The sequence below is a fragment of the Excalfactoria chinensis genome, chromosome 18 (genome assembly GCF_039878825.1).
Source record: "Excalfactoria chinensis isolate bCotChi1 chromosome 18, bCotChi1.hap2, whole genome shotgun sequence".
Lineage (NCBI taxonomy): Eukaryota > Metazoa > Chordata > Aves > Galliformes > Phasianidae > Excalfactoria > Excalfactoria chinensis.
In genome coordinates this window covers 4,878,111-4,896,479 of record NC_092842.1, presented here as the reverse complement: position 1 = coordinate 4,896,479, position 18,369 = coordinate 4,878,111, and the positions used below count along the sequence as shown (strand labels likewise).

The window sequence follows — 18,369 nt, the reverse complement described above, 5'->3', positions numbered from 1 at the left end:
GTCAGACGCACAACCCGGAAGCGGCGAGGCAAGGAAGCGGCGCGTCTTGTCGCTATAGCAACAGCCGTAAGATCGTGAGCCTTCGAACCCAAGAAGCAAACAGCTCCGAGAGAACTTGAGAAAAGCAAAACCTGCTTTATTTTTGTTTTTTTATTTAAATAAGGAGAATTCTTTCATATGGAAAGAGCTAATACAATCACATATTTGAAAGGAGAAACAATAGGTACTGAAAATGAGGACAAAAAAAGGGGCAATTAAAAGAGTGTGCCGCGACTGGCCTGGCCATGCCGAGGAGTCTCCAACCGAACATGAAGGAGGTCGCACGTTCCACAATGATCCATCGTCTGCCCTTTCAAATATCTGGTCTACATGGAAAGCAACAAAGAAAGGAAAGGCCGGAAACTGGACTGTGCAGGTGGTGGGGATGGCAGGGAGTTAAATACGAGTCATGAGGTTCAGAGCTCAGAGGAGGGCGAGATCCCCTTGAGAAACAACATAGAGCCAAAGGGGGGAGCTGGGCCGCCCAACCACCCCCGTATGCCTGCTGTAAAGTGATCTTTGTTCCCAGGTGCATCTGTCTTACAAAGGAACAGGGCTGCTGGATGTGGAGAATAACCCACGTTGCAAGGATTGAGCTGTGCGAAGTCAGAAGGGAAACAAAAGGTAAGCAAAATGCAACGTAACGAGATCACGGCATGCAGGGAATACAGCAGCCTGCCGGAACGTGAGACATAGCAAAAAAAGCTAAGCTCCTTGTTGTAATATATACCCATAAATACACAGGAAGCACGGGGCAGCACGGAGCTTTGCAGCATTCTTGCAGGACAAAAAAAAACCTCTTCAATGTGTCTGCGTGAACACAAACACGAGTGGAGTTCAATGGGCTGCGACACAGAGTGGCTGACTGCTGTGCAGCTTTCGTATGGCAGAGCAGAGAGTGAATGAGGGAAGATCACACCTGGTTTCACTGGCGCTTCCATTTGTCATTTGAAAATACACTGGAGAATTATTCCTCCCCCCACCCTCCCCAACCCTTTTTAGTATTATTCATTGCAGGCTAAAAGCAGGCTGAGCTGGAAAGGAAAGCAGCACCACATGCAGCTGGCTAGGCTGTGAATCACTGCGTGTACAAGTGTTGACACGTGATGTAGACCTTCAGCTGTATTCAAAGTCAGCCTCTGAATACTTCTCTGCCTCACCCATGTTTGCTGAAAACTCAGATGCCATCTCTCCCTCCTACTGCACACTGCATCCTTCCAGCAGGAGCCTCACGTTTAGTAGCGGAATTCCAGTCAAAATGAAAGCAACTTGCAAAGAAATAAATCATTACGGCGCTGCCCTTCAGCAGAGGAGACAGTAAACTGAAGTATCCCCTTATAAACACCAGCATCTTAAACACTGCCATTCTGTATCTCCCAAGCTGAAGTTTTAATCAGCAAACCAGCATCCCTGGCATTTCTGCACCTTGAGAACCAGAGACTTTCCTTCTGACTCAAGAGCACTGCTTACTAACTGCAGTAACCTCATACTAGCTTTGAAGTAACAAAAATATATGCCGGAGAAACAGGATATTGCACCTTAGAAATTTGGGCTCTAAAACAGCGTTCCATCACACAGGATTCCATTAAGTGGAAGAGCGTTGTGCCAACTGCAGCTGACAGTCACGCAAAGGAGAAGAATGGAATGAAGCTCACATGCATTTCTTGGCCTTTCCTACACAGAATAAGTCAGACATAATATATAAATAGAGCAGTGAAACAATTACTTTTTCACCTAGACCTACAACATCAAATATGTATAAATAAATTCTAGTGTTTTATTCTGTCGGGGGAAGGATGGGAGAGAATAAAAGAGAAAGAAGGGTGACCTTTTTTGACAGGAAGTGTTGTAGTTCTGATGGCATTTACAACCAGAGGGACTGCAGTATCTTGCGTATAGCAATAACCCAATTTCTCCAATACATTTGACCGTTTAAGAGTCACAAAGGTAGGAGGAAAGAGGTTAGTTCTTTGTAAAGCTTATGTAGTGTTATTAGGATAGGAAAGATGTGAGAAGAAGGGAGCCTGGGTTGAGTATCTTCAGTCATTACAGTTCAGTTCTGGGCTGACATTAGTAGGGCCAGCTGGGCAGGAGGAGAATAAAGAATGAAAAAGACAATGTAGTTGTTCATGATATTCCACAGAAGGAAACAAAAAGTGCGGTGGGATGACTTCATGGTGGAAAACCTTTGGGTAACGTTGGGAGCAGGACTAGCAGATGAGGAAGCAGGTCTGGGAGTTGTCTGAAGCACGGGGAAACGTTTGTCGCTTAATCTCAAACCCTGTACTTTAAAAGGAGGATGCGAGAGAGACGCTGGCACACACTGCTCTGAAGTTAAAAGAAAATCATCCATAAAACACGAGAAATGAAAGAGCTCTTATTTTTCTCAGAAGTACCATCCTATCCCCTTTCCCTTCACGTTCTCTGCCACAGTCAATGGGGAAACCTAAGGAAAGGGTACATTACTATGTCTAAGTTAGATTCGGTTTCTAAGCTCTTTTTAAAGCTACTGTATAAAATTCTTATTTATACCTAGCTTAAAATTTCAAATGCATCCCTAGAAAGTTATGAAGGATATATCCCATAAAGGGGGGGAAAAAATAAAAGCACACAAACAAGAACACCTTCCAGATCCCTTCCCAAATACATTCTTTGTTCAAAATATCTTCTTTGGAACCACCAACAAACGACTCGCTGCCATCTAAGAGTTGCAGACAGCACAGCCAGTTAGCAAGCTATCGTCTACTGTGGAAATGAAGTTTTTCTTTCCCTCACTTCAGAGTGACCAACCTACTTTACATTTTCAAAGAGCTAAACAACACAAACCAAGTTAGCTGGAAGTAGCTGAATTTACTTATGACTACTGTCAGCTTAAGGACTCCAAGAACATTCAGGAACTTGCAAGTCCGGTCTAAAATCTACATACACACACACACACACGCACACACACACATACATCAACCAAAAGAATCAAACAACCAAAATAACAAAAACCCAACCCACTCCCACTGGGACCCTCCTTTCATTTACCATCAAATAAATACTGGTGAGAAGAAAGTGTTAAGGTTGCGACACAGTATACACGCTATATGCTATTACATCAAAACTAAAGAACCATTTGCTGTTCACCTGTGGAAGGAGATCAAAAGGTCAATTCCAAACTGACTCTGAATCCATGCGCTTCCAATGGAAAAAAAGGAGGTTCTAAGTGTGCTAAAAAGGCTGCCTTGCAGAGGAGCTCCCTTACTAATGTGTTTCTAAGCAAATATTACAAGAGGCCATGAGAGGAACAGAAAGGCCTAGGGGAAAGGGAGAAGAACAAAGCTTAGGAGAGCAGCCCCAATGGATAAGCACAATATAGAACAAGTCTCGGGAGACGAGGAATTAAAGCAGCCAAAGTAGGGAGCATAAGAGAGCATCACAACTACAAAAAGTAGTCCAAACAAACCCGTTGGCTCTAGCCAACTCTTCTGACCCATGAGCGGTGAGGAGATTTCTCTTAAGATTTTACATTTTGCAAGTCCATGATTTACATTTTGCTGCAATGTTTGGCAGTCACTAAAGAAATCTCAAACCTACAAAACAAACAAACAAAAAACCCTAAATCCAGAGGAGCTTGCAACAGAAGTTTGGTGCGTTTTTCCTTAAAACGAAAATGCCACATTTTGTTGTGCACGAGGCACCCCAAAGCTACAATTAACATGGTGCAGCTTCCAAGATTAATGCACTGATCTACTATATACTTTAGTACACATTTATTCTAATGCAAGCACTGCTTCTAGCTTAAAACAAAAAACACTGAAAAATTCATGAACGCTGTAAGTGTACTGATGTTGTTTGCTTTGCTCTTACTCAATCTGAAAGGCTAAATTATCTGGGGGAAAATATCCCAATCCAACTCAATTTAGAAGAGTATAGATTCTCAGCATTGCACAGAACTACATATAAAAATCAGGAGTTCTGTCAGAACGTAGTTTTAGTCAATGGGACTTCTCTTCTGGAAGGAATGAGGAAAGCAGAAAGGGGAAAAAAGAAGTGAGAGAACATATAAAAGTTCTGCTATAAACAAGGATATAGCTTTTTTTCTCTGTAAAAACCTCAGCTGCCTTTAAAATGAAAAACCTCTAAGTAACCCCCTCTCCTTCAGTTGCCACTCTGCTGAGACAGAAGTAGGGAAGGAGAAGGATGGGCTTTGCCAAGTGAGCTATCACAGCTACCCGTGGATGGGGCATGGGGGTGAAAAAAAAAAAAGAAAGGCTTAAGCCACTTAAAAGTCACATGGTTGGTTTGTTTCAAAGCAAGCAGGTCAATGTCATATCCACTGTTTCAAACTGCTTTGCTAGGAGAGGGACTTGGATGATGTCACTGTAGTCAGTCAGTGTGGGGCACGTGTAGGTCTGGTGAGATTTTCAGGAGATCCAGTGGGGTTCAGTCTCAGCTGTAGGGCCTGTCAGCCAGCAGGACCAGCTGGGCATCAGCTGTGCTCCTAGGCCTTGCTTTCCTCCACTTTTACAGCCTGAGGTTTGATCGCTCCTGTGCGCACTGGTTTCATCTGGCTCGTGGAGGCTGTTTCTTGCAGCTTTACTGCTCCCAGATTGGCTTTACTTTCATCCACCCGTTGCTTTGCCTTTTGACATATAAAAAAAAAGCATTAGAGAAAACATCAGTGACCAACATCAAGACATCTAATTTGCTCCAGAATTCAGCTGTTTTCTGTTCTGCAACCCTCTGCTATCATGAAACACCTTATGCAAAGGATCTCAAATACCCACATAAATATCCAACATAAAGCACCACGTGACATGCAACCCTCTAACTTTTCGTGACCTCCCATCACCGAGCATTACTCATGGGCTCAGTACAACATCCACCCAGTCCACTCTCTTGCTTTCCCTGCAATGAACATAACTTCCACATATATCCTAACTACACTGTCTCCCTCTCAAGTACGAGGGTGATACTGTAGAAGAGCAGACACTACTGGGTCAGAGTACTGACATACACTACCTGCTGCACGTAGTGTCCTTGCACAGAGCCCATACTAACTGCTGGTCCAGATGGCTTCCCATTTGGGCTGGCAGAGCTAGGCCTGGAAATCGAAGAGTCGACAACATTCATGGAGTAAATTCTACAATGGAACAAGAACCTTATTCATGTGTGAAAGAAAAAAAAAAGAGCAAAAAGCAACAGTACAAAGAGCATGAGTCTGAACCCATGAATTCCCCAGCCCAAATGAAAACACATGGATTGCTTAGAAAAAAAAGTATTGAAAGCCTCAAGGAGACCTTAGTGACCTGAAGGAATGTTTGCATATTACTGCATCTCATCTTGAAAAGATGAGATCATGCTGGAACTAAAATATCTACTCAATGATTCCAATTTTCTACCTAAACTAGAAACACAAAAACAGAATTCCAATTTGCCTCAATAATGCTGAAAGCAAATAACTTTAGACAATTCCCACAAGCATCAATGACCACATCAGAGACACACTGGTCCCTAATCAAGAATGAAAGCAGTTAACATTTTGATATAAGTATTTGGACTATACTAAGTATATTTTACACATGAAAACCCAAGTGGATCTTACACAGGGATAATGTATGTGTACCATGTCGCTGAAAATGGGGAACACTACTCCTCCCTCATTCTGACTACACAGGCCAAATTCTTTAAGTATTTACCTGTATGCATGTGGTGATGGTACAGACCCTCCAGAGGACATATTCTGTTTACCATCGGAAAAATGAAAGCCTTTCATTTCCATCTGGGAGGACTACAGAGGAAAATGAGCAAGAGCATATATCATTTCTGCTTTCAGGGAAAGTCTGTTACTTTATATGAATGCTTAAACTAAACTTCTGCCCTTCTACCCACGTGCCCATTAAATGAAGAAACATTTTTCAGATGAAGAAAACTAGGGTTTAAAGTGAAAAGATCTGCTTGTATTAAACGAATATGCCAGCAGCACAAGCAAATTCTAAACCTAACTGCTGTACTCTCTCAACCCTAGAATAGACAAACTTATGATACAAATCCATCAAGCCAGACATGACATTAATATACCTACTCAAATGGACAAGCTTCACAACAGTGTGAAATATCTGGGCAGTATTCCAACTGTGTCTGGAGCTCACCACCCCTCAAGCACTCTGGGGAAACCTGTGTAAACACGTAATAAAACTGGAGACTCCAAACTGGATCGAGGCAGGACATGGCTCCCCGGAAACAGAATGATGTCCAGCAGTAAAACTTGAAAGACTGCTGGCCTGTGCCAGATGAGAAGAAAAGGGCTCCTTCATTTTAACACCAGTAATTGCATTTGAGATTTAAGGATCCCCAGCAAGCTAGTCTCTCCATTAATAAGCAAGATCAAGGAGGAAAACTGCAGTTAATCCTCACCTCCCTGCTGGCAGCAAGAACTGAAGGCTGTGATCCAGGAGGAAGAATTCTTCGGGGAGCTCCTACAGGCAGGTTTTGCCCCTGAGGAAGCTGGATGGACTGTGGCAGAATCAGGGGCTGCTGGCCAGAGCCATAGCGAGGCAGCGGAAGCTGGGAGCCAGGCACAGGCATCGTTAGCTGTGTGATAAGGACATGTAGTTACTTAAAGGCAGTAGGAGAGTTTGCTGTGTTGGGTTGAGATGCTCTCTCCTAATATCCTGAAAGGTACCATGACATCATTCTGGGATAAAAATAACGAAAACTTAAGGCTGAATTTACCCTGCTGGATCTTAGAAGTAGTACTTTTGAGACAACCATCGCATCAGAGCCTTCTACCTGGGAAGCACTGCAAGGTTTGATTCTGCATAAAGTGTTTGTCTGGAGGGTGAGGACATCTCAACGTAAAAGGACATCACAGTGGGATAAGTAATTAGTAAGGATCTCATTAAATAAGATACCATAATTTTGAAGCAGCAGCTCACAGATGAATCTCATGAAAAAGTCTTTTCCCTCTTCACAGTTAACTGAGCTCACATAAACACGATTTAACGCAGCTCTAAGTTACAACCCAGTCTCAGAAACAAATGATACAAGAGAGACTTGCAAGCCCTGCTCCTAACCTGTGTAAGCTGAGAGTCCATCATCTGTGAGGCTCCCATACCAGCTGCTTGGTTTATCTGGCCTTCATAAACCAGCGTCTGGCTTCCATTCAAGGGCTGATAGGGAGATCCAGACTGGGTTTTCACCACCTCCAAGGGCTGCATGCCTGGGAAGGCGGAATATGGAGGCTTTAGAGCAGTGCCTCCTGTCAGGACCATGGTGCTGGGCTGAGATAGACTGGGGTGCATATACACCTGAGACCTGGAGAAGAAAAAAAGTGTTCATAGAAAACCTTTGGAGACTACAAACACAATGCCTAACAAAAGGTATCTGGCTTCCAATCAGCAAACAGTTCTCAGCAATTCTGTCCTTGTGTTGCAGGAGTCTTCAACAAAATGACATTGTGTGCCATCCAAAGTTCATATTAATACTCTGCACAGTAACTTCTGGATTTAGTAGTAAAGGAAGGACACCATTTACCAGAAGTTTTGCAAAGCAGAAATCATGAATTAGAAGATTCAACCAGCTCCAGTAGATTTTTGAGGCCTGCAAGAACCACCCTGATCCCTTGCCCTCATTTAATACAAAAAAACACAGGGTAGAGAACATATGAATCCTATAGCCAGCCCAACTCTGAAGCAGATGTCTTATTCCTTCAACTCAAATAAGCAGTTCTTGTGGCCAAATACTCTTGTTGCGACATTTACATTTGATTTTTAAGTTGAATCTTACTATTCTTTTTTCCAACAAGGAGCAGGTGTGTCCTCTTGTCTTGTAGTTTATATCTAATAACAATGTTATTTGATTTCTGCATGCAGCTACTCAGCTCTGATCAAACCAACTCTTTAGCTTTCTCCCCAGAAAGAAGCCAAATGCAGTAAAACATTGACCCTGAATTTCTCATTAAGAAATTTGCTTTTCACCCCACAAACCTGCTCCTTCTGCATACTTCCCAAGATGCATCACATCGTCTGAGAATGCAGGCAATACAACTGAATTTTTCAAGGACAGACTCTGCCACTGTTGTAGAAGAAGCATGCCATACAAAACCCCATGTACCCCAATATGCTTGCTCTCTACCCCAATGCTCTCCAGCATTGTTATCAAAGGAAAGAAACAGGACATCAACAGAGAGGGAAGAGGAGATGAGTACAGAAGGAAACGAAAGATTGCAAAGTAGTTACCTGAAGGGTTGTATGGAGCTGTACATCTCCTGGGACTGAGAAACAGGCAGACCACCCCTCAGGCCAAGCTGAGCTTGGGCCTGCAAGGATGTGTGGAGGGAAATGGGAATCTGTTGAGCAGCAGCCGCCTATGGAAGAAATTGAGACCACTGAGAGGTACAAGAGCAACCAAAAGCTCTCCCAGGCTATTATAAAGCCATCAGTTTCCTCAATAAGTTAATGTACCATGACAATGACCTACACTGCAGCTTTGCACAGCCCCTCCTACAAAAGAGGAGCACAATGGCAGGGAAAGAAACTGCACCTGAGAGAGAAGAGTGTTCCAACAGGCATCTGATGGATACATAAGGGGACCAACGTACTTCACACACAGTGCACCAAGTTTGCATTTACTTGCACTCCTACCCTGAGGAGGCTGCCTCTCCTCAACCCTACCAACACCCTATTTACTCAGTCGAATGAAATCTCCCATCAGTATTGATTGGCTGTAGAATTTACTGCTAGCCACAGACACATCCTAAGCTGGAGAGGACCCACAGGGATCACTGTGTCCAACTCCTGGCTCCACACAGGACTACCTAAAAAAATAAATGACATGTCCAAGCATGTTGTCTAAATGCTTTTAGAACTCTGTGCTGTGACCACATCCCTGGGGAGCCTGTTCCAAGAACCCTCTTAGCAAGGGATCTTTTCCTAATACCCAGCCTGAACTTGGACTAGCTCCCCTGGACTATCAGAGAGATAAACACTGTTTCTTACACATCACCCTGAAGACTTCTTGAAAAACCATTAGTTAGTTACATGTCTCCCTTACTTGTTGGTAGCTTTGCTGCTGAGGTATCGTCTGAGGAACCAGGCGGGGCTGACTTGCAAATACATGGCCATCCAGATACAGGGGTGGAATATGGTTACCTAAATATCAGAGAAGAGAGGCTGTAATTTAAGGTGCAGGCACAGCACCTAACAGAGACCCACCAGCCCACCAAAACTAACAGCTCAGGAACTGGCAATCTGTGCTCCAAACTATTCCTATATGCCAGAAACCTGCTCTGCAATCACCGCACATCTGTAGCTAGGAGGAACAGAAAGGGCAAGCAGGATATCTGAGACCTTCACATAAGCAATCTAAAAGCCATTTTTTACCCTGAGCGGCACCAAGAGGAACATGGTACACCACTCCTGTGCCTGCATATCTGAACATGGGATATTCAAGCAAAATGAGGGAAGAATTTGCCAGGGTGGGAGTGGGGGAAATAAATGACCCAACTTGGAAATAGAGTGTTTTCTAAACAAATTAGCTACAATGGCTGACTCATTATCCACTTTGAACTGAGAAATGAGAAGAACTCTCACTGCATGCAGGAGAGGTCCTTTGGGACCCAGAAGTCAGACTCCAGGTATGTTTCTTTCCATACCTGGAATAGATGCAGAAGGTGCTACGGACGCCACAGGCATAGGAGGCATAGAAACTCCACCAAAAGAGCTGTAGCTGACACCATTGGAAGCTCCAACACTGGAAGGAGGCTGGATGCCTGAGCCCGCACCTCCTGGAGAGTTCTGTTCTGGCAAACTAGGAGAGTTTTCCCAAGCCTTACGAGCAGACTCCATCTATGGAAATGAAGGGCGATAACTGCAGACAACTCAAACATGGAGGATAATACTGAGGTCTAGAGCTGCTCATCTGTAAACTATTAGTTCAATTTAAATCCACTCTAGTCAGAGTAAAACGCTAACAGGTCTCTGATCAAGCGGCTTCATATCCATTCCCTGGGGGGTAAGTATCCCACACACTCATCCCCCTGGATATTTGACAAGTTGTTCTGGGGGTGGAAAGGGGGGGGTGTTTCTTTTTTGTTGTTTTTAAACAACAGGTGTCTAAGACCACTGATGAGTTACCTTACCCAGTTACTGAGACAATCACTAGTCAGAAAGCTCTGCCACACGTTTACTTGTACAATTAATGAGGACTTCAGCACCCAGGACTGCTGGAACTCATCCCTCTTCATCCATGACAAACAGCAAATATAATTAACTATTACAGGAAATACTTACAGATTTAGCAGTGTCTAAAAGAACACAGAGAAAGTCCACTCCTCCTTACTACTCTGGTCAAGCAGACAAAGTACCCACTTTGAGGACAAGCACATATGCCAACTTACTTACCTTAAGAGTAAGCTCTGCGGTGGGGAAGGACATTGGGTTCAGGCCAATGCACCTCTGAAGGTGATGATCTCTTCGCAGAATGGGAATGGTTTGCGTTAACCCTGCCTGAGAGGAGATTGGTGAATGGTGAACATTCAAGGAAAAATTCAAGAGGTAATACAGCCTCAGCTGGCAGATACAGTAAATACACCTCAAAGGATTCAAGCCTCAGGAGCAGGAGTTAAGTACTGCACTGAACTATTATCCACTCTGTTATTGTAGAACTGTTATTCCACTGTGATGGAATCAACAGAGCTTTGATGGCGTGCAACCACACCCTTTACATAGAGTTACGTCAATGTCCATTTAAACATCAACTAGACTCAGTAACAAAACCTGCAGAAGACACATACTTGGGATCTTACCTGAATTTCACACAATACTTGTTTCTGAAAGAGCATTTCTCAAAAGAAAGACCCCTTAAGGCATGTCTCAAAAATTCTAACCGCCTACAAACTTGAAGGCATTTCAAAAGCAGCCTTACGAGTTTCTCACACTGCTGTCTGCAGCTGAGCTACAATCTGGGCTTCCAGTGTGCTCAATCCTGTGCATATAATAATGAAATACACAGATGGCTGGAACAAGCCAGGAAACTTCTTGAAGGGCCTGGCTTAACAAGGTAACTGTTCTGTGTTGTGCTGTGGCAGACGAGATCTTCTGAGGAAGCTGCTAGTCTAGACCTAAAAACACCAGTATGCCCATCACTACCATTACCAGCACTCCTCTGTGCCACAGGGAGGGGAGACTGCTCATCTCAGAGATCTCTAAAACCTCCTGGCTTCACACAGGTCACTGAATGATAACAGACTCGCCCTCTGTATCACTCCCAAGCCTGTGATGCTCATTTTTATCTTGAGGGCAACAGATTTCCATTAAGGATCTTTGTCACGTGAGATGCCTGAGCATTAAATGTGAAGTCAACTGCAAAGAAACGTGCTTTCTCTGTTTGGTAGCACCTGAGATTTAACCAAGGAGAAAGTCATATGAATTGAAACAAAAACAAAGAAGAGATACTTACATTACTGGCCAAGGCATCCTGCAATTTGGTGACAGGGTTAGCTGCAGGGCCAGAAACAGAACCAGGCGGCAAGCTGAAGTCAGAGTCCTGAAGAAGTGGAACACACAACATTCAAATCCAGACCCAAGGGCCACCAGTTTGCTTCTCATGGTTAATGACTTTTGCCTGAATCATGACAATAGAAACTAAAGACTGTCCTTCAGTAAGCCTCGCTGGAAGACAACATGGAGATGCTTCTCAGCTCTCAGCAGCAGGCAATCCCCAGAGGCACAAAGGCTTAGAAGGCCACTACTTTGTCTATCACATCTCTCACCACCCCAACAGGTCCCTGCGACACTACTTACAAAAGGATATTATGCATTTGGCCAACACATCTTGAGTACCTGGTTTGTGTCAATGAAATCTAAGGCAAATCCACAGTGTATACCCTGGAAGCTTCCTCTAAGCAATCCTGCTGCCTCAAACCACCTTTCACATCTCAACAAGCTCACCACCAAGAAGATAAAATTAAATTCAATCCTCACTTTAGGATTTACTCCAAATTCAATGGGTGGCACAGGAAGTACAGAATCCACGTGAATTTCCACCCCATTAACAGGGGGAATATTCCCTTCCAGCCGTTCCGTTCCCTCCGAACCCTTTCTGTTTTTCAGGGAGCGCTCGTTGCCGATTGGTCCAGGCTTGTGTTCCTTGTTCTGTCCTGAGCCTTGATCTGAATCCTTAACAGGAAAGCAGAGAGGCTGAGACAAAAAGACCAAATAACCCCATCTCAAGCCTTAAATGTGCTATTAAGAACAAAAGAACCACTTCACAAGTTCTCTCACTACGTGCTCTGGCTTGGCTGCAAATCCAGATTACCTTTTTATCAGATTGCTTCTGCACTTGCTCCTTCTGGCAGTCAGGCTTTGGGTCCACCAGGCCAGCCCCATTCATCTCCTCTGGTTTGAGGGTGCCATATGGAGAACTGCGCTGAGAGGAGGTCGCGGAGGATTCCCGAGACTCCGCACTCAAGTCAATGCCACTATCCCCCTGGCTGCCTTTAAAACCCTGCTATGCAAAGCACGAAATGCGTTAAAGCCCCGGACTTTGACCCAAATCCACAAAGGAGGAAAAATATCCCAGAAAACGGCAAGACCACGTTCCCTTTTGAAATCACATTCTTGGTTAACTATAGAGGAGTTGGGTCTTGACCTGCAGCATTCCCTTGGCTACTGCTTTACTGCTACACAAACCTGAGACGGGCTAACCAAAACATTAACCCCACTGTAGCTTCAGAATAAAGTGAAAGTAGCACACATGGCAAGTAGGCTAAGACTGCCAAACTTAAGTTTCTTGTGAACCAAACCAGACCTGAACTCTGGCCTCCACAGGTGAAACATTCTGAAACTTCCTCTGCCATCACTGCATTAAGGCTACAGCTACACGCTGCTCACAGGAATGAGGCATAAAAAACCATTATCTATGATATTTCACTTTCCTGGACAACAGAGATTGCTTCAGTTAGGAGCACAACCCTGGAATACACCTACCAAACAGTTACTGCAGACTTGCACCCACATCTAACTCTAAGCAGCACTTGGCCCTCCAGGTTAGAGCAGCATGAAGCTCAGATCAGAACTGCACAGAGTTTAGAATCGCACAAGCAGAGCTGACAGTCACTAAGCACAGATGGAGCAATGAGAAGCATAAGCCATCTATGTTAAAATCTTACAGACACGATACCTGAATGGCACATGAGTTGCCACTTACCTCAGTGGAACTAGATTCAGTACCATTGAAGGTATTTACAGGCTTGCTCCAGGAATCACTTCCAGGAGACTGAACTGAAAGAGCTGGAAGAAAATGCAGGGGTAGAGTTCAGTTTCTTTAAACAGAACTGTGAGCACATCTTCTGCACTGTGCATGTTGCACAACTAACATTTCATTTCTAGATTTAAGAAAGGATATTTTCACTACCTCGAAGTTATTGGAGTTCTGCCAGCACCCATCCCATTTACATCATCAGAAAAAAGAAATTCATCTCCTCTTAAGCACGTACACCTTGCTTGTGTGAAATAACCCAAACACTCCCAAACTTACCTGGGCTGTTGCTCTCCCAGATTTCTGTGCCCAGGCTGTTTCCAGACACAGTTACATCACTTTGCTCCAAGCACAAGCTGTTCTGCTTCTTAGCAAATCGAGGAGGAATGCGAGATTGAAGAACACGGGCCTTAGCTGGTGCCTAAGATAGAAAAAGCACAGGCTGTTAGACCTGCCACTGATCTGGATTAATAAAGCCTGTTCCTGGCAAGTTTAATCCTGGATTTCTAAGTGCCAGTAGCACACAGAATCAGAGTTGTAGAAGTTGAGATGGACCTCTAGAGATCATCAAATCCAACCATGAAAAGCCCCTAACTCATGTAACTGAATTGTGTTTCACAAGTGAAAAAATGCTATGACTTTTTCCCCCCCCCAGTGTTAGGGAATGCTGCAGCTCAAAGCAAAGTAGAAATGACAGGACAATTTTCTACCTCCTACTCCTCACCTGAGCTGCCTGCTCCTTCTTTCTTCTTTCCTCTTCCAGCAAACGACGTTGTTTTTTAGTAAGAACTTCAATGAAGCCTTCACCTGCCAAAGATCCCACTTCGTTCTCCTCTGCTGTGTTTGACACCCGATTATCAATGATGGTACCTAAACAAAGTACATAAAAAGAAGTGTACGCATATGAAGTTTTATAATCACTCTCATTTAGAATGCATTCTAAATAGGACCTACTTACTACAAACAAATAAGCAAGTTTAGTCAGCAGCACTGCAGCTAAGCTTTGAAAACTAAGCCATAGTTGCCCGTTGACATCAACTAGTCATGCTATCCTCCAAGACTTTGCTCTCCTCTGCCTCATGTTAAGCATGCTCCAGCTGAGGCTGCTTGGAAACACAATAAATCAGGTCACTTCAGGTGTATTGTCAGTGGAAATGAATCTCACACCTCTCTAAGTATTGGCCAGGACAAAGCAGGCACAACCACCTTTAGAAATCGTCCATGAGCTTTGGGTGTAAAGCTTCAGTTCCACTAATGGCAAAAAGCTGGAGGAAAGAGGAGTGAGTGTCATCTTGTGTGAAGCCAGGAGCTGCATTCTATGGTTCTTATAGGCATCCTTTCAACTCAGGATATTCTGATTCTGTTAATGCCAGTATTTTCAGAGCTACTTATTTTTTGCCTGCTTGCTAAAAGCTCAGGATCCAGGTTCCCCCCTTTAAATGCTCTTTTCTTTCCCACTGTGAAAGAATTTGGGGGCTTGAAATGTAACATTTTAAATCAAAACACAAAACAGCCTCATCTCTCTCTGGAACCAAACTTTCTATAGCAGAAACATCTAGAAGATCAAGCTAGATCTGGCTGAAAATTTGAGTTTTAATTTTATGTGCCTTCCATGTTGTCCCCACTTAGAAACTCTGGAATTTTCTTGTTCAAGAAAATCTAACTTGATATTTAAAGTTACACTGGGTTGAACTAGCCAGGCTTGAAGTAAGCTACAGTCTGTTAATGCTTAAAACTAAAAAAAAGAGATGACACTACTCACTTCCATAATTCAGTTCAAATTGTGACAACGTCTCTCCCTTTTCGCTTGCTCTCTGCACAGTGGACTTCGTCTCCTTCTCTGACTTTTTACCTGGCCCTTCTGTGTTCTCTGAGTTAGCAAGAGAGGCCCTATCCAGGCTGTAAATGGAGTGGCTGCTCCCACCACTGGTGTTGCCAAGGCCCCCTCCTTCTTCTGGAGACCTACAAGGTAAGAAGAGAAAGGAATAAGGTTCATCCCTAGAAGATGAAAAGCAACAAGAAAAAAAAAAATAAATGCATGGGTTGTATTTTCCTTATCAGGTTTCTACTCACACCTCATCCTTCCCCACTGTTTGCTCAACAGAAGATATTAATTCTGAGCACACAGTCCATTACAAGAACTACCGGGTAAGTGGGTTGAAAACAGAACAATACCTGAACTCATGAGTCAGCCAACAGGCTGCCCCTGCAATAAGGCCAATATTCTAGCTTGTCCCTGCAGGGAGGGCTTTGTGCTTCTGAATCAGCGTCTCCCACCCTCCTGTGACACCAGCCTACTAACTCCTTTGTTCTTCTTTGCGATTGGCACACATTCCCTGACACATATAAGGTGAGAGGAAGGGAGACAGACGGAGGGAAGACTGCAATACTGAGCCTCCACAAAAATCATTTTGCCCCATTTTCTTTCCTTGTTTCTCATGAGCTGGTGGAGACAGGACACAAGACAACAGATCACAAAGCACAAGTTGCCTATTTATGACCATTTTAAGCTTGATATGATGAAGCTTCACAAGAACCTTTATCTCCTGCTCTTACTAAAGAAGAATGTTAAAAAAAAAAGTAGCCATCAAAGCAGCTCAGAAACAAGGTACAGCTAACTCAGCATTCTCAGTGCTGGTGAATCATGAGATTCTTCACAAGACACGCTAGAGAAAATACCTGATTCTTAGTGTCAGAATTATCTTACAGTACTTACAGGAGAAACTCCTCCCGTCACCTCAGAAAGGCACAGCACTGCCTTACCATTCAACACCAGACCCTGCTAAGGTCTAAGAAATTATTTGCTCAGGTAAATACAGACACATTAAACATGGATAAGTAGTGGTGGAAATCACCTGCATTAGACTGGAAGAGATACAGGCAACAGCTTCCCCCACTCACATGCCAGCCGTTCTCCATGGACCTGTTATCCATATACCAGATAACAGATATTTGCACATGAGAAAGCAACTTTACCTTTTACTTTTTATGAGCGTCCCATTCTGCTGGCTCTCATATCGTGAAGCTGCTCCTACAGTCCTGACAGACTGCTCCACATATGCTGCTGGCTCAGCCTTGCGGTTCTGCCTGTCCACCAGCGGCCTTTGGCTTGAGAAGCTCCTTTTTGCTAGCTCTCTCTTCTCTCCCAAGCTGCCACTCCCAAGGCCACTCTCCAGCTGGCCCTCACTCTCCGAAACTCCATCTCGCCTCTCCCGACGCTCACTGAAGTCACTGCTTTCAGATGCTGTCTCCCATTCCTCATTGGCATGGTCCGAGGAATTCTGGTAGGACAGCTCAGGAGACCGTCTGCCCGAGATGCTGCTCTTCTCTGCAGTGCTCAGTTTGGGCCGTCCTGGCCACTGGCTGGGCAGCAGGTTGGGGCCTCCTTCATCAGGGTTCCACTGACCAACTGATTCTCGTTCTTGCCTGAGGCGCCTGAAGCGTGGGGGCTTGTCTTGACGTGGGGGACGCCGCCTCCTGAATGGCCTGTTCTCAATGTTCTCCTGATCTGCTAAGTAATCCTCCTGGAAGAAGTGCCTCTTGTCATCTAGATGGCTCTCATCAAAAACTCGGCTAGAGAAGGAATCCACATGTTTGTAAGAATCCTGAATGTAGTCTCTGTCAGACTGTTGCCGGCTCCCAAAAGCATCTGATGGAGAGGTGTGGCTGTACTCTTGCCACCCCACTCCCCCACTCCTGCCTTGCCACTGGCCTGGCTCCTTGCCCATGAAACCTCTTCGCCCATAGCCAGAGTTGCTTAGTCTTGGTGGCAGTGACCTCCCAAAAGCCCTTGGAGCCCTCATTTTAGGGTCGAGACTAGTGTGATCATCTGAATAGATTTTGTTGGACCTCCAAGACTCTTTGAAGTCTCCCTTCTTCAAATCACTGTCATCTCTGTCCAGCACAGAGCCATCATTGCTGTTTTCTGAGCCCCTCTGCCGACGACGTTTGGGGAGCTCCTCATATTCTGACCCTTCACTATGTGTCTCACTTGCAATCCGTCGCCTTGGCTTGCCCCTGGGGAAATCCTCTGGTTGGTTGAACTCCCGGAGCCCTCGCCCTCGGCTGCTCCGCTGGTTGTTATAGACTCCCCGACTGCTCACAACAGTGCCTCGGCCCCTGAAAGTGAATTCCCTGAAGCCTCTCCCTCGCCCACGCCCTTGACCTCTGCCACCAAAGGCTTGTTCTTCATCAATGAAGATCCAGTTATTTCTTTTCGTGGGAGGAAGATCACTGGACTCTCTGGAGAGCTTGTTCTCCCAGGTTCTTTCTGGTTTATCTTCCTCCTCCTCCTCTTCCTCTTGTGACTTCTCAGCCTCTCTGGCAAGGCTGGCTTGGGAAGAGCCTTTGTCATCCAGCAGATAATGTGTGGAGCTCAGTAAGGCTGCAGAATCGTCTGACTCGTTTTCCACTTTCTGAACAGTCACCTTCTCCTTCAGATGGCGTGAGGTGTCATCTCCCTCCAGTTTGACCTTCTCCATCTCCTTTTCCTTCTCCTCCACCTTGAGGGCTTTCAGGACTGGCTTTTTGATTGGGCCTGATCGTCGTGTCCTCCCAATTTGCTCCTGCTGTTGGACACCTGTGTTTCGGTTCTCAGGGGCCCACTCTGTTGTCTCCTCAGCAGGCTGTTTGGTATTAGCGCCTTCTTTCTTCCACGGGTCAGCAGTGAATGACTGCTCATTTCTGGGAACTTCTTCAGTAATCTCCACTGCAGCCTCTAAAGGTTTCTGATGGTGGCTGATATCCCAGCCATTATATTCAGGTTTCTTCTCCGCTTGGATAAAATCAGGCTCTAGAGGTGAACATCTCAAACTTGCATGGCGGTTGCTGGAAGGACAGGTTTCCTGCACGCTCTCCTGATGCTGAAATAAGAGATCTTGGCCTAGCCTCTGAGAAGACAGGCAGCTGTCAAAGTCTCCTTGGGCCTTCTTGTCAAAAGCATTCAAGTATTCCTCCCCTCTCTCCTCAAATAGATCTCGCTGGGTATTCAGATTCTCTGGCCTTCCAGGAGAGGAAGAGTAAGAACTGCCATTTCTATGAAGGAAACAACAAACATAAAACAGTCAGCTAATGCAAAGCACAGAG

General features: G+C 44.7%; 1 protein-coding gene across 10 annotated transcripts in view; it reads right to left on the bottom strand.

Annotated features, from left to right (window-relative positions):
• Positions 1 to 115: 115 nt before the first annotated feature.
• The window catches only part of PRRC2B (proline rich coiled-coil 2B), a 44,262-nt gene continuing 26,008 nt past the window's right edge, over positions 116 to 18,369 (bottom strand). For 5 of the 10 annotated variants that reach the window (XM_072352464.1, XM_072352465.1, XM_072352466.1 and 2 more), the window contains exons 16-32: positions 16,261 to 18,318; positions 15,047 to 15,246; positions 14,009 to 14,154; positions 13,564 to 13,705; positions 13,234 to 13,316; positions 12,343 to 12,534; positions 12,009 to 12,203; positions 11,485 to 11,571; positions 10,428 to 10,532; positions 9,680 to 9,872; positions 9,079 to 9,176; positions 8,265 to 8,392; positions 7,101 to 7,341; positions 6,442 to 6,618; positions 5,724 to 5,815; positions 5,047 to 5,167; positions 116 to 4,666 (exon numbers count right to left, since the gene is read on the bottom strand). In XM_072352464.1, coding sequence (XP_072208565.1) covers positions 4,526 to 4,666; positions 5,047 to 5,167; positions 5,724 to 5,815; positions 6,442 to 6,618; positions 7,101 to 7,341; positions 8,265 to 8,392; positions 9,079 to 9,176; positions 9,680 to 9,872; positions 10,428 to 10,532; positions 11,485 to 11,571; positions 12,009 to 12,203; positions 12,343 to 12,534; positions 13,234 to 13,316; positions 13,564 to 13,705; positions 14,009 to 14,154; positions 15,047 to 15,246; positions 16,261 to 18,318 — 4,399 coding nt within the window. In that variant the 3' untranslated portion in view covers positions 116 to 4,525. The remainder of the gene's footprint in view (positions 4,667 to 5,046; positions 5,168 to 5,723; positions 5,816 to 6,441; positions 6,619 to 7,100; positions 7,342 to 8,264; positions 8,393 to 9,078; positions 9,177 to 9,679; positions 9,873 to 10,427; positions 10,533 to 11,484; positions 11,572 to 12,008; positions 12,204 to 12,342; positions 12,535 to 13,233; positions 13,317 to 13,563; positions 13,706 to 14,008; positions 14,155 to 15,046; positions 15,247 to 16,260; positions 18,319 to 18,369) is intronic. The other 5 variants (XM_072352470.1, XM_072352469.1, XM_072352471.1 and 2 more) reach the window with 5 other exon arrangements.